This window comes from Anarhichas minor, unplaced genomic scaffold (assembly GCF_050575085.1).
Source record: "Anarhichas minor isolate MPS153535 unplaced genomic scaffold, ASM5057508v1 ptg000073l, whole genome shotgun sequence".
In the NCBI taxonomy this organism is placed as follows: domain Eukaryota; kingdom Metazoa; phylum Chordata; class Actinopteri; order Perciformes; family Anarhichadidae; genus Anarhichas; species Anarhichas minor.
The window spans coordinates 2,300,570-2,313,512 of record NW_027466519.1 but is presented as its reverse complement, the minus strand read 5'-3'; the positions used below and the strand labels follow the sequence as shown (position 1 = coordinate 2,313,512).

At 39.9% G+C, this 12,943-nt stretch overlaps 1 protein-coding gene across 1 annotated transcript in view; it reads right to left on the bottom strand.

Annotated features, from left to right (window-relative positions):
- Positions 1–11,254: 11,254 nt before the first annotated feature.
- The window catches only part of epha5 (EPH receptor A5), a 48,461-nt gene continuing 46,772 nt past the window's right edge, over positions 11,255–12,943 (bottom strand). The window contains exons 17-18 of the mRNA XM_076079851.1: positions 12,589–12,753; positions 11,255–11,366 (exon numbers count right to left, since the gene is read on the bottom strand). Of these exons, the coding sequence (XP_075935966.1) occupies positions 11,255–11,366; positions 12,589–12,753 (277 nt within the window). The remainder of the gene's footprint in view (positions 11,367–12,588; positions 12,754–12,943) is intronic.

The following is a 12,943-nucleotide window of genomic DNA, read 5'->3' as shown; positions in this document are numbered from 1 at the left end:
AATAATACCATCCCCAAAAAGAACGGAGGGGAACGGTGTTTCATTTGTTCTGCTCAACGCATTGACAAATTTAAAAATTGCAATTAAAAAACTCCCACCAGAGACGGTGTTGCAAGTCTCTCACGATGATCCACAGACATTGCTGTCAACTATTTTTAATACGATTATTTCTTCGGTAGACAGTAATTGCACACTGACTTTTTTCCTGTGAGTATCACACTATTCTGTGCATCGGCAATTAATGTGCATTGGCCAGTGAACGTACGTCACAATTCAAATTCATTGTGTGGAATGCCAAGGAGAAGGCGTTGGACTGAGGGTCACTTCATTACACATAATATGATGAATTACAATATCTGGTGCTGAGCAAGATGCTTGCAAATATGCAACAGACATAAAGGGAGACTGACTGAGAGAGAACATAGTCACACGCTCAAATGCACACAAACACACACACACTTTTCACTGAAATACAATATCCAGGTGATGCATTGCAGTCATTAGTTTGTCTATGCAGAGCGCAGTGGATATTAAGATAAATTGGGCGCTTCTCACAGACATTCACAGCTATTAACTCTAGTTTATACATGAGGAAAACCACACGTTTTCATATCATGTAGAAAGTGGGTGTCCATTTTCTCCGTAATATGACTAGAAAATCACATTTTCATGTAAAAACTACAGAACTGCTGCTTCACATTTTTGTGCTCTATTGTGAGTCAATTTTGATTCTTTTTAAAAAAAATGCAAGCCTATAATCATCTTCTGTACCGACACTTTCTGGGATCAAAGGATTTGTTATTTAAGGATTGGAACCGATTGAATTTTAATGAACAGAATACGACCTAATTACACATTTAAGTGAACGGATCCAAACTAACATACATTGAATTAATTGAACATACTTATGCAGATTTGAATCATCCCCCTAATGATGAAGATCAGTAGATTAACTATTTAATATAGTTAATAATAAATACAGTTAATTAATAAAGATATTTGAAACTAAAATAAAAAATAGTTGTGACATGTTTAGACTGAGAAACATCTGGCTCTGCTCTCCCTCAGGGTGCTTTCACAGGGGGCTGCTGCTGCTTTGCATTACTGTATACGACATGTATATGACATGAGTAGGTGCATCGTGCGAGCACCACTGAGAGGGTTATCACAAGGTTAATAAACAAAGTTATGTGGCTTAGTAATGAGGAAGCAGCAGTGTTGTAGTGAATCCGATATAAAAAATAGCAAGGAATCTCTAATGAACCCTCCAGTCCAGTTATTTGTGTGACATTTCTCTTAACAATTTGTTTGCATGCCACCATATAACTTTTAGATACTAGCAATTAAAGTGGCAGTCAAAGAGTGACAGACAAAGCTTTCCTTTAGATTTTTAATAAAAAAGTAAAGCGTGCAGATTTGTGTTGGCTGAGTTTCACAATTTGATCTGTAACTGCTGCATGATTGAATTGAATCAGACACCTTTACAACATTAAAAAGTAAAGTGACTGCAGGTCCATCCGTAGGTCCATCCGTAGGTCCATCCCCAATGCTGCTCCACATACACACGGGCTTTGTACTCGCCCACAGTGCATGCACAGATGTACCCATGCATGGCCAGGCTGATTATGGAGAATGTATGGCAAGCAGACGCTGTGGAGGACAATTCCCGCCCAGCCCTCAGTGAGTAATGTCAAAATAATTATCAGACGAGACAGCTCAGTGGGCAGGCAGCGCCTCTTCATTATGGAGCAAGGTTGAGGGGCTAACTACCTCCAAATAAGGCAGTGCCCACCATACAGTACAACTCTTCAAATCCTTTTCCAAATTGTTTTTGTACGTTTTGGATTATGAAATACACAAATATGGTCTGATGCCAAGATATATGTATATACATATATATATATATTTTACATATTGTTTTTTTTATATTGCATTTTCATAAAGTCACTGCAGATGATTTAACCTGGAAATGGGTTTCGTGAGCATTCAAGACAATCACAAATGAAATTGTGCTGGATAAAGATGCTTGGTTTCGTGGAGGAAATAGGAACAAAGAGTGTGTGCCAAGTCACTTAAAACCCTGTGTGTATGTGTGTGTGTGTGTGTGTGTGTGTGTGCGCGCCAGAGTGACAGACCTCATTAGACCCAGAAAAACAGCAACTGCATGCTTGTGTACGAGTTATTGTAGTTGTTATAAATATATTACCCCCCTGTGTCTCAGGTCAAATGCACTTTCATCTCACCTTGACGGACCTTCTACACACACACACACACACATACACGCATGGATGCACATACACAGACTTAGACGCACACAAAGAGTCCTTGCGCCAAAGGGACTTCACATTAGGGACATTTCTGCTCATATGATTGACTGCTTCGAATAAAGGACCTTGGAAAAACATCTGGGCGAGTGACAAATACGTCCCTCTGGCTGCCGTTGTATGAAGGAGGCAGATACTGTGGACGAGACGGACAGAGAGAGAGAGAGAGAGAGAGAGAGAGAGAGAGAGAGAGAGAGAGAGATAGATAGATAGATAGTGTGTGTGAGTTATCTTCAGTGCTACACAAAGACCTGCCAGACTGCTACCGCTGTTGAGGTTTCTGTGTGAGCATGTGTGTGTGTGTGTGTGTGTGTAAACGTGTGTCCTTGCCAGCCACTTGACATCACACAGACCTCTCATGGCAGGCTCCTCGGATCAGTAGCAGAATGGATAAGGCCATTTACCAGCAGCTTATTTGGTCTGGGTCCGACCTCCTGTAACAGTTTAATGGGTGTTGAGGGTGGCTGCTACACGGAGGAAAAAAAGCGAGCGGCTATATCTGGCCATATGCACCTTGAGCTCCCGTCTGCATGAGAAGTGATTTCAATTGCATTTTGACAGCTAAGGGGTCAGGACCTGGACATAAGAAAAGCATGATGCCAGGAGAATGCAAGGAGAATGTTTTTACTGTAAAATTGTATAAGTGGAAAATATTATTTCTTTATCAATGACAATATCGGATCCCAAAACCTGCCCAAACAAGAACGCTTTTTAATGCTCACAGATGGCAAGTGGACTGTTACACTTGCTAAATTTATTCATGAAATGATTTAAACGTAAAAAACAAAACAAGAAGAAAACTTTGCATTGCATAGACATTTGTTTGTAATTGAGAATTCTATGCAAGGGAAATGCTGTATGGGTCTTTTTACAGTATAAAAGGCAAGCATGCTCATGAATAGATGCACACAAAAACAAGCAGTTACTATTTCAACTCAGGGGACGATGTTTTTCCTGGAAAAAATCAAACGATATATGGTCAAGCCTGCTTAAAAACAGCACTGCCATTTTTAACACCCAGTCCACTATAAAATCTGCAACGGCACCAACTTTTGACTTCAAAGTACTTCCTGCAACCCTTTTTCTTTTTGCAGGACTCTGACAATAAACCTTTTCTTTAGACAAGCAAATTGCACAAAATGTCAGCCCACCCACATCCATCAATTAAATGCAGAAACAGGCACAAATATAGATGCACATGAGCACAAACACATACACACAGAGATTATGCATTATTATACACACAGACATGCTTATATTCCGACACACACACACACACAGAAAAGACTAGATTTGCAGACACCCAGACCATTACGCCTACACTGACAGCTAAGGTTCTGCTGAAGGTCATTCATAATGATTAAAAGAGGCATCTCAGCAATGATTTTCAAATGACCCTCGGGACGCCTCGACCACTGACACTTCTTCAATAGAAAATTAGTTTATCGCGCCCTGGGATAACCGACTTTAGTCTGACACCGTGACAGTGTAATAGAGAGGGATACCGTTAAGAGCAGTCGACTGGGGGCAGAGATTTAAAGGCAAGCAGAATGCCAGACATGAAGACCTAATAGAGTCACAAACTGAATGTCATGCAGATATGAAGACGTACAGGCATGGAGCAGTCGGGCAGACGGTGACGGTCAAAACAGAGAGAGGCAGACGAGCAGGAGGGGCGGGTATTGTGAAGACGTGCATGCATACAGAGGGACAGCTGGGCTTGCCCAAAGTCAGACACCCGTCCACCCATCCAAGAACAATCCCAGTCAGCACCAGTGGGAATATGGCCCCAGTGCAATCCCAACGCACACACACACATATCCCACAGCTCTTTTCTTCAAGCCGCTGATACAGAGGTTTTGGTAATAGCCACGCTGATGGTGTGATGGCTAATTTCACCTTCATACACTTTATGTGTGTGCAAGTGTAATAATCACCTTGAGCCGTGCAGGCGATGGATTCCCCCAGAGATCAGCTAGCCTTGATTTTACATCACAACGCACGCACGCGCACACGCACGCACACGCACACACACACACACACACACCCGATATTTACATATAAAGTACTTTAGCAATGGAAGAACTGCATCACCCTCACACATGATTCAAGGTTAACAAAACAATAATGAAAAGGTGTGTGAATTCGATTTCTTTTTTTAAACGTCATAATGATTTAAAGTCAATACCACCTAATGACCATTCACCCCATTCTGTGTATGATTTTGTTTGCAAAATCATATATAGGGTTCTTGCATATAGTACCCTAATTGTTAGCAAGGCTCTCACCCCAGAGCGAACACACAATAACGTGAGTCGCTGACACCAGCAGCTAATGCATCCGACAGACACATCCTTGCCTGGTGTTGCATCATCAGGTTTTAAAACATTGTGCATTTTGCAGAGCCTCACAGCTCATATCCCTATAACCCAGCCATGAACTGTAGTCTACTGGATTGTGTTGTCGGCCATGATGCACCATTGACAGTAACTTTCACCAAATACCTCAGCACATGAATGGGGGCCATGCTATTTAGGGTGAATTTCTTTACTCGGGCAGTATTTAATTTAATTGCAGTCAGAAACAGCCTCTGTGTCCATTAATCCATCTGGCTCATATATCATTCCCTCTCAGTCTCCACCTTGACAAAGAGAACAACTGCTAACTAGCTCCCTTGTTACCCTAACAATCGGTATTTCAACCAATAAACCGTGTCTAATTGCATAGCCTGGAAACATCTTTCGGCAATTACATTGTTGGGCTGAAATAGCTCATTACATAGAAACCAACAGGGGATATAAATGCAGACAAAAGACAAATCCTAACAAAGTACACTACAGTAAAGTTCACAGCCTGTAGTTTGCTCTATTAACTGGTGAAGATGAACAGCATTGACAGTAAAAAGCTACAATGCACACTGCTGCATCCATAAAACATGTCATTACTAATTGAAATGTGTTCTAAATGAGTATGAATCTAAATCCAGGCTAAACATTGCCAGATAAGACTTTGTTTCCGACATTAGCCACTTTCCATGAGGTGAACTTAAAACATGCACGAGTTGTCACTGAGGACAGCAAACAGGAATGCAAATCAACAGAAACGCTCGAGGCTCTGCGAGACTGTATTTAGGCATAGCAGTGCTTGCAGCTAAATGCTAATATAACACATGCTCACTATGACAACATTAAAATACTGATGTTTAGCAGGTATAATGTTTACATCTTTGCCATCTTAGTTTGGTATGTTAGCATTAGCTACATTTGAAAATAATGTTTGTTTTAAGGGTATTTGGTCATAAACCAAAGTATTGGACAAATTGACATTTTGACCGGATGGTGGCACTAGATTGGAAGTTAAGGGATCACAGAAAGGTATCACAATTCATTGTAAGGTAGATGTTGAGATATATCACTGGATACGTGTAAACTTTGACCTGTTGGTGGCACTAGAGGAAAAGTCAGGGGACCACCAAAGTCTGTAGCATTCAGCCTGAGACCCTGGAGGACTCTACAAACTTTAATGGAAATCCATCCAATAGCTGTTGAGATATTTCAGTCCGGACCAAAGTGCCACTAGTGTGGCTAAATGTGTAATGTAGTGAATATCTGTCCGTTCAACAGGTATTAGTAGAACATGAGAGCGCATTTACATACAGTAAAACAACAATCAATTAACCCGACCTGTGGATGTGTTGTGTCATGCAGCAGCCCTGGCTGTAAGGCGTTGTAATGACATCCACCTCAAGAGTTGATTTTTTTTATTTTTTTTTAAAGGTTTTATTGCAAAAATATAGAATTTGATAACACACTACAAAAACATCAACACAAACATAATACATGACAGTCTCAAAGACAAACCAATAGCACATCAATTGTATCATTACTGTGCTTTCAAAAGATTCACAAAACAGTTATTCAGATCTTTAAAACCTTATGTGTGGAAAACTGATAACATGATCGTTGTCTTTGACCTGGGGAAAACCTAATAACCGCATACCTGCTTCTGTATGTTGGATATTTAGATATCTTGTCATGTGCAGCTTTCAATCGATGTCCTAATAAATGTACCCATTTTTCACTTCCTGAGAAGTTAACTATACAGCTGTGAAGTGGGTGGGGCCACTGGTTAAATAAGTATTTTTCTACAAATCTGCATTTGAAAGTTTACTTTTAGCACATATCTCAATGTTACTCAACACAAACTCAGGGCTCTTTTTGTGCAGTTTGTCCATGGCTGTTGTCATGACCTATGTCATACTGTCTACATGTTGGAAATGCTCATACAGCCTGTCAAAAACAGTATATTGTCCAAGGAAACCATTAGGACAGTTATTACTAAAACTGTGGCCCAGATATAACCCCACCCACTTCTCTGCTTTTTGTTTTTGTGGTTATCAAAGACACCAACACTATGTTTTTCATAATTAGAAAATGTCTTGAAACCAGTCAGATATCAGGTGAAAGCTTTTATGGTTGTATGCAAATATATTATTTTTGCTATTAACATCAGGTATTGCTTTTCTACATTTGCTAGAATTCAGTTTAATGAGTACAGATGCAAGAACTTCTTCTGGAAATGTATGTGTATATTGATTGAAACTAGATTACCCTCTTCTGAAAGTCAATTTCAAACAACAAGGTTGTATATTCAGATGTTAAATCAAACACGTTACTTAATGCAATTTGACAAGTTAGAAACGTGGCTCCTGTGTTAACACTTCACCGCATGGTGGATGGAGTTCCAGCCGACAGTCATTGTAGAGTAACAACACATCAATACATCTCTACAAGTCTCTGCTGGTTTGCTGTGCTTCGCTTCTTCCTGCTAAATGAGAATTGCTTAACAAGAAGAGACGGCGAGGGTAAAATCATGCCATTGCAAAACTGCTGAGAATAAATCATTTGAATTAATGAAGGTGTTTTGCGCTTCGCAGTGGTAATGCTATAATGCCACAAACGCTGAGACAAAATGTCTGGCTGAAGTTTGTTGACATCAAGGGCTCGTGCTATTGACGTTTGCACGAAGTCATATCACCCGCTCACCGTCAGATCTCTTACGTTCTGAAGGTGCATCGTTGTGCCGTACACAATGTGGTGCTCTACATCAATGATGCTTTAGTTTTTAATATATATATATATAACTTTGATTTGTTTTTAAAAATATTACCAATGCCTTGTGCTTAAACTGTCAAATGTTACACTATGGGAAGCATTGAGAATATGAAGTGATATACTCAGCATAAGGGAACTCAGTAATCATAGTAGTTGGATAGTAAATCAATAAGAACTACTAAAGTCAGTCACCTATAGACATCTTTAGTCAATCAAAAAGGGCACAAGATTTATCATAAAGTGCAAATTAAATTAGTTCCAACATTGTCTGACATTCTTATTGCCTGAAGATATTGTTGGCAAAAAGTAAATACATAGAAAGTTGGGGCACAATTGGGGCGTAGCATTTTGGCAGGGGAGGAAAAAACATGGTGCTCGAAAGATGAGAGGCACTTATAAGGGTGTACTATTCACCAGTTGTTCATGGCCCAGGCATAGGTTTTAAGTTGAAAAGGGTGGTTGTAAAAAGCCAATACCATGAAATTTGGGTGGGATCAAAACACTGAAACGTCATCAGATGCTGTGGTATTCACATGACTGAGGAGACCACCCAGCACATTTACTTCCACTGTACATGCCTTATATTGTCAAATATAAAAGGTGCACCATATTATTGATGCATTCCCCCCCGCTACACTAAAGATCTGCATAGCCACAATCGTCTACTTACAGTACAGATGTTTTACCGCTAAAAAGTTGGACGCACTTTTGAAGACAAGACTAAGACCTGCTTGAATAAAAAAAAATGACACTGTGATTTAAAAAGAAGGTATAAAAACCAAAGACCTAACGTTGCAGAATGGCTCTTGTTCATATCGTATCTAATATTAATGCACAAACAGGAGCCAAACCTCCAAAATGGATATATGTAGACTAAAGAGACTATGCAGATGTTTATCTTTCAAGCTAACTTTCACTCTGTTAAAACATTTCGACTTTTAAAAACACATACCCATATAGAATAACAATTCAAATTACTCACATTCTTTCATGGAACCAGTCAAGAAGCATAATCTTGACCAGCAGGTGGAAAAGTTCAAAAGCCACAAGTGAGTTGACCATTGAGGCCTTTTTCTCTGACTCCTCTGGAAGTCAGCGGAAGGTTTGAGTTTTAAAAAGTGAAACATGTCCTCTAAAAAAGTGAAATACCCCTTTAAAACCGTACATTCTTCTTGTGTGCTTTTCTATACTTTTCATACAGTCAAATGATACCACTTCTTATAAAACTAGCTTTACAATCTCATTTCGTTTTTGACTCTTAAGCCACAGCATCTGCACTGCACTGTGTATAACCAAGAAAATATTAGCATGTCATCTGCAAAGAGGATGAATATATATATACACACTGAACTCAGTTCCTGCTTAAGTGAACACAACGGTGAAACGTGTCACGTTTTAGCAATAAAGCACCGAGTAGCAATGTATAATATATCAGACCAAAGAGAAGTAAAGCAAGGGCTTGATCATTGACATCATTGTATACATTTAAACCATACCAGAAGTTCAGATACCAATCCCTGTGCACACACTCCTCTGGCTTTTAGAGACAACAGAGTAATTATCGCGGTCTCATTTAGGGCCGCTGAAAATATTTCTCGGTCTTGTACCAAAACTTGAAGAGGAAATACAATCACCAACAACATAACATGACTATCTGATAATTCTGCATACCCTTTGGGGCACCCTTATATGGGGACAGATGTGCTGGTTGCCCCCACCAGACAGTGGCCCAGGTCTAAGTAGCAGGAATGCTGATTTAGAATATCTGTCACAAATGTACTAATGTGCACTACTCTGAGATACTTGATCAATACCAACTTGTCCACATAATGGTAGACAGAAGAACAATGCTCCCTGCTTTAAATATATTATACATTATATACATGAAAGACATGTAGGCAGAGCTGCTCAGTAGTCCAATAGAGAGTATTATGATGAAACAAACCGTCTACATCATTTTTACAAGTATAAATAAATAGATGATTATCAAGTTGATCAATATTGCCTCCTTATTTCCAGCAGTCCCGTTAGTGAGGTTTATTGTGGTGTAGCAGACATGTGGTGGAGAGAGACTCTAACGGCATGGTGAACTGAATAAATTGTTGAGGGTTTTCCGCGGTACCTGAAGGTTGTTGGTTTCTAAGTGAAGGCTCCATGAAAAACTGAGTGCACTCTTGAGTGAAGGCTGCATTGGAATCCTAGAAGAGATTCGATTAGAATCTGAGTAAAGGTTCCATTAGAATATCAGTAAACGGTCCCACTGGAATCTTACTGGCGGTTCCATTGTCACATGAGCAACTGTTCCGTCAGGATCAACGTTTCCATGAAATTAAATTACTGTTGGATTGGATGTTCCAGCTGAATCCTACCGGAAGTGCCTTTGAACATGTGGCATTTCCATTCGAACCTGTGCGACTGTTCCAATTTGAATGTCCGACGTAAAGCCTGCATGTGAAGGTTCATCAGAATCTGGGTGAAGTATTGGTGTCTCAGCACAGGTTCCAGTAGAATCTCAGGAAACACTTTTTCTAGACTCTGAGTGAAGCTGTGTGGACCTACACGAAGGTTGCCCGGCATCTGAGTGAACGTTCCCACTAAAACATGCGTGAAGTATCCAGTTATATGAAGCTAAAGTTGATTGCTGAATGAGTTCTGTCTGGAGATTCCTACAGATTTTTCAGTGCAAAGATGACAGATAGCCAGCTGAATATCTCTTACAATCTGCTGCTTCATTCAGAAACTGGAATTAGGGACCAGATTGATCACAATCTATCCCTGTTTGACAGTATTTTCATATCAAACTAAATAGAATGACTTGGCAAACAAGTGTTGTGATTCGTGTAGTTTTATACATTCAGCCAGAAGAGCAGTTATAGGGTTCAATAAGACCCAAACTCATCTGGAAAAAGCCAGACCCAGACGATTTCCTTGTTACTTTGTAGTATTTTAAACTTTAAACGATGAAGGTTGCATTATGTAGTCTTGTCTTGCATCGCTTTGGAAGACACTGAAGTACATGATGTCGAATACGAGTCTGGACCTTTCATTAGTTTTGCACAGCTGAATTAAAACTGCAGTCTTGTTGCATGAAGACGTGCCTGCGACAGGAAAACTAAATCTAAAGCACGTCAGCATGGCAAAGCAAAGACTGAAACTAATAAACATGTCCATTATTACTTTCCCCCCCCCCCGCCTGAGAATGGTGTTCAGTTCAATGACTCGTGATGGAACTGTACTTCCAGAGAAAATTGCCATAGAAACTGCTCAGATCCACCGGGTTCAGATCACCTGAGACGGGCTGAAAAAGTTACATTTTTAGCGCGCTGCGTGAAACCCCATGTATTTGTGATACAGCCAAAACAATGCTGGCTGCTCTCAGAGCCAGATCTGTGGTCTGTGTTTCACGTTTGATCTGAAAGAATCCAAACAGTGCACAGAGATATCACAATCCGCAAGATTCACACAAATGGAATAATTAGAATGAAAACGCTTCACTTCAGTTCAGTTTCGCTCACCATCATCTTTCCTTCACGTAGCACCACTCAGCTCAGTTCAGTTTGGTTTTAGTGCTGCAATGTCAAAAAAAATCCCCAACAACACCAAAAGCAAACTCCACACACAAGAACCAGAAAAATGTGGACCCTCCAGTTTAGATCCATATGCAGTGGGCTTCTTTGTCCTTAGAAAGTGCTAAGCCGCTCTAGGTCCAACAGCAAGTCTTTTCGTCAAATACTAGGTCCATATAGTGTGTGTGTGTGTGTGTGTTCATATGTGTGCATTTGCGTGTGTGTGTGTGTGCATGCCTGTACATATCCATCAGATGTTTACAGTAGAGTTGGTGTTGTTCATATGGACTCTCATCTCTTGAATACTAGTGATGATTTTTTTTTGATGTCCAGCAAGGCTCACTCCTACTCTTCGCAAATCCCTGAAAAACAGCACAGACACAACGGCCACATATTATCAAGCAGTCTGCGAACAAATAAAGAAATGATGCAAGTGATAAAAAAAACACACACAAAAAACACTACTTAAACTTAACTTCATTATTATATGTATTAAACTTCATTATACTGATATGGTAGTTTCTGTATGGTCCCTGAGTTATGCATTCATAAGTCATACTGATATTCTGTAGCTATATCCATCTTTATAGACCAGAGGTCTTCAACAGGGGGTCCGCGACCCCTAGGGGGTCCGCGGAGGTACTGCAGGGGGTCCGCGACATTTTTGGATGATTAGACAATTTTTGTTTTTTTCCCCAAACATGAATCTGTCCAATAATTCAATAGTTCAGTATTGTATGAAAGATAACAGGTATGTTTATGCATGGTAGTGGCACTAATAGGCCATCACTCATTTTCATTTCCACATTTATGTTTAAAATGAAAACATCAGTTTGAATAGCTTGTATGCATGATTATCATGCAATTGACAGACAATGTTGATGTTGGCATTGGTATCAGTTGACACGGTATGTTTATAAATGGCAGTGGCACGGCCTCCCTATTCACTGTACCTTGCACATGTTTAAAATAAAAACATGAATATATGAACCTGTGTATTATTTGAATAGTTTAGTATTGAATGCACAATAAAGAGGTATGTTTATACATGGTACTAGGCCCAGTTTAATATAAAACACAATTTTATACAATATATGTAGTCGGGGGTCCCTGCTCCATCTCTCTGTCAGTTTGGGGGTCCTTGGCCTGCAAAACGTTGAAGACCCCTGTTATAGACGCTCTCAGTTCTGTAACGGGTGCAGGCTTTTTAGAACTTTTTAGCAGGCTTGCAACCTAGATCCTGCATCCTCACTTAGTTTCGACCTTCACAACATTTCGTGGCAATGTCAGTTGTCAGGGTAAAAAAAAGTAGAAATTAAAAATGAGTTGTTTTGTATGTGCTGTATTGAGCATTTGATAGTTAGGGTTAGTTGTCATTGAAGTCTGGATCATGTCATTTTTTACTTTAAAGAGTTTTTGTAAAGTCCCTATATAAACTTATGACAATTAGGGCTAGTATATATTTATATATTTGTTTATACAATTTTGCAGAAATCAAAACAAAAAAAAAAAATCTAAAACCATCTGCATGGCTAGACATTCTGGTACTCTTTTATGTCTGCGAGAGTGTGGAAGTGACCTTACTCTGATGTCATCTGAGTCACCGTCTCCAGCGAAGAGTAACCTCCTTCCATGAAGAGCTCAGTGTAACGACCCATCTTGATGGAGTCGAGCCATTCCCCTACCGTCTGGCTCAGAGTGCTGCAGTTCCCTTCTACACTGGCATGCTCCACTAACAGGTTGGAAACCCTGGTGCACATGAAGATGAAGATACAGTAAAAGAAAAAGAGTAAGACAGTAATCAAATGACAGCACAGAAGTATAATAAATATTAAGGAGTGGGATTCACTGTGAAGCCGAAGGCTGAGCTCAAAACTCATGACAGTCACCAGCGAGGCTTCGTTATGCTATTTATGCATCATCACGCAAAGCTGAAAAT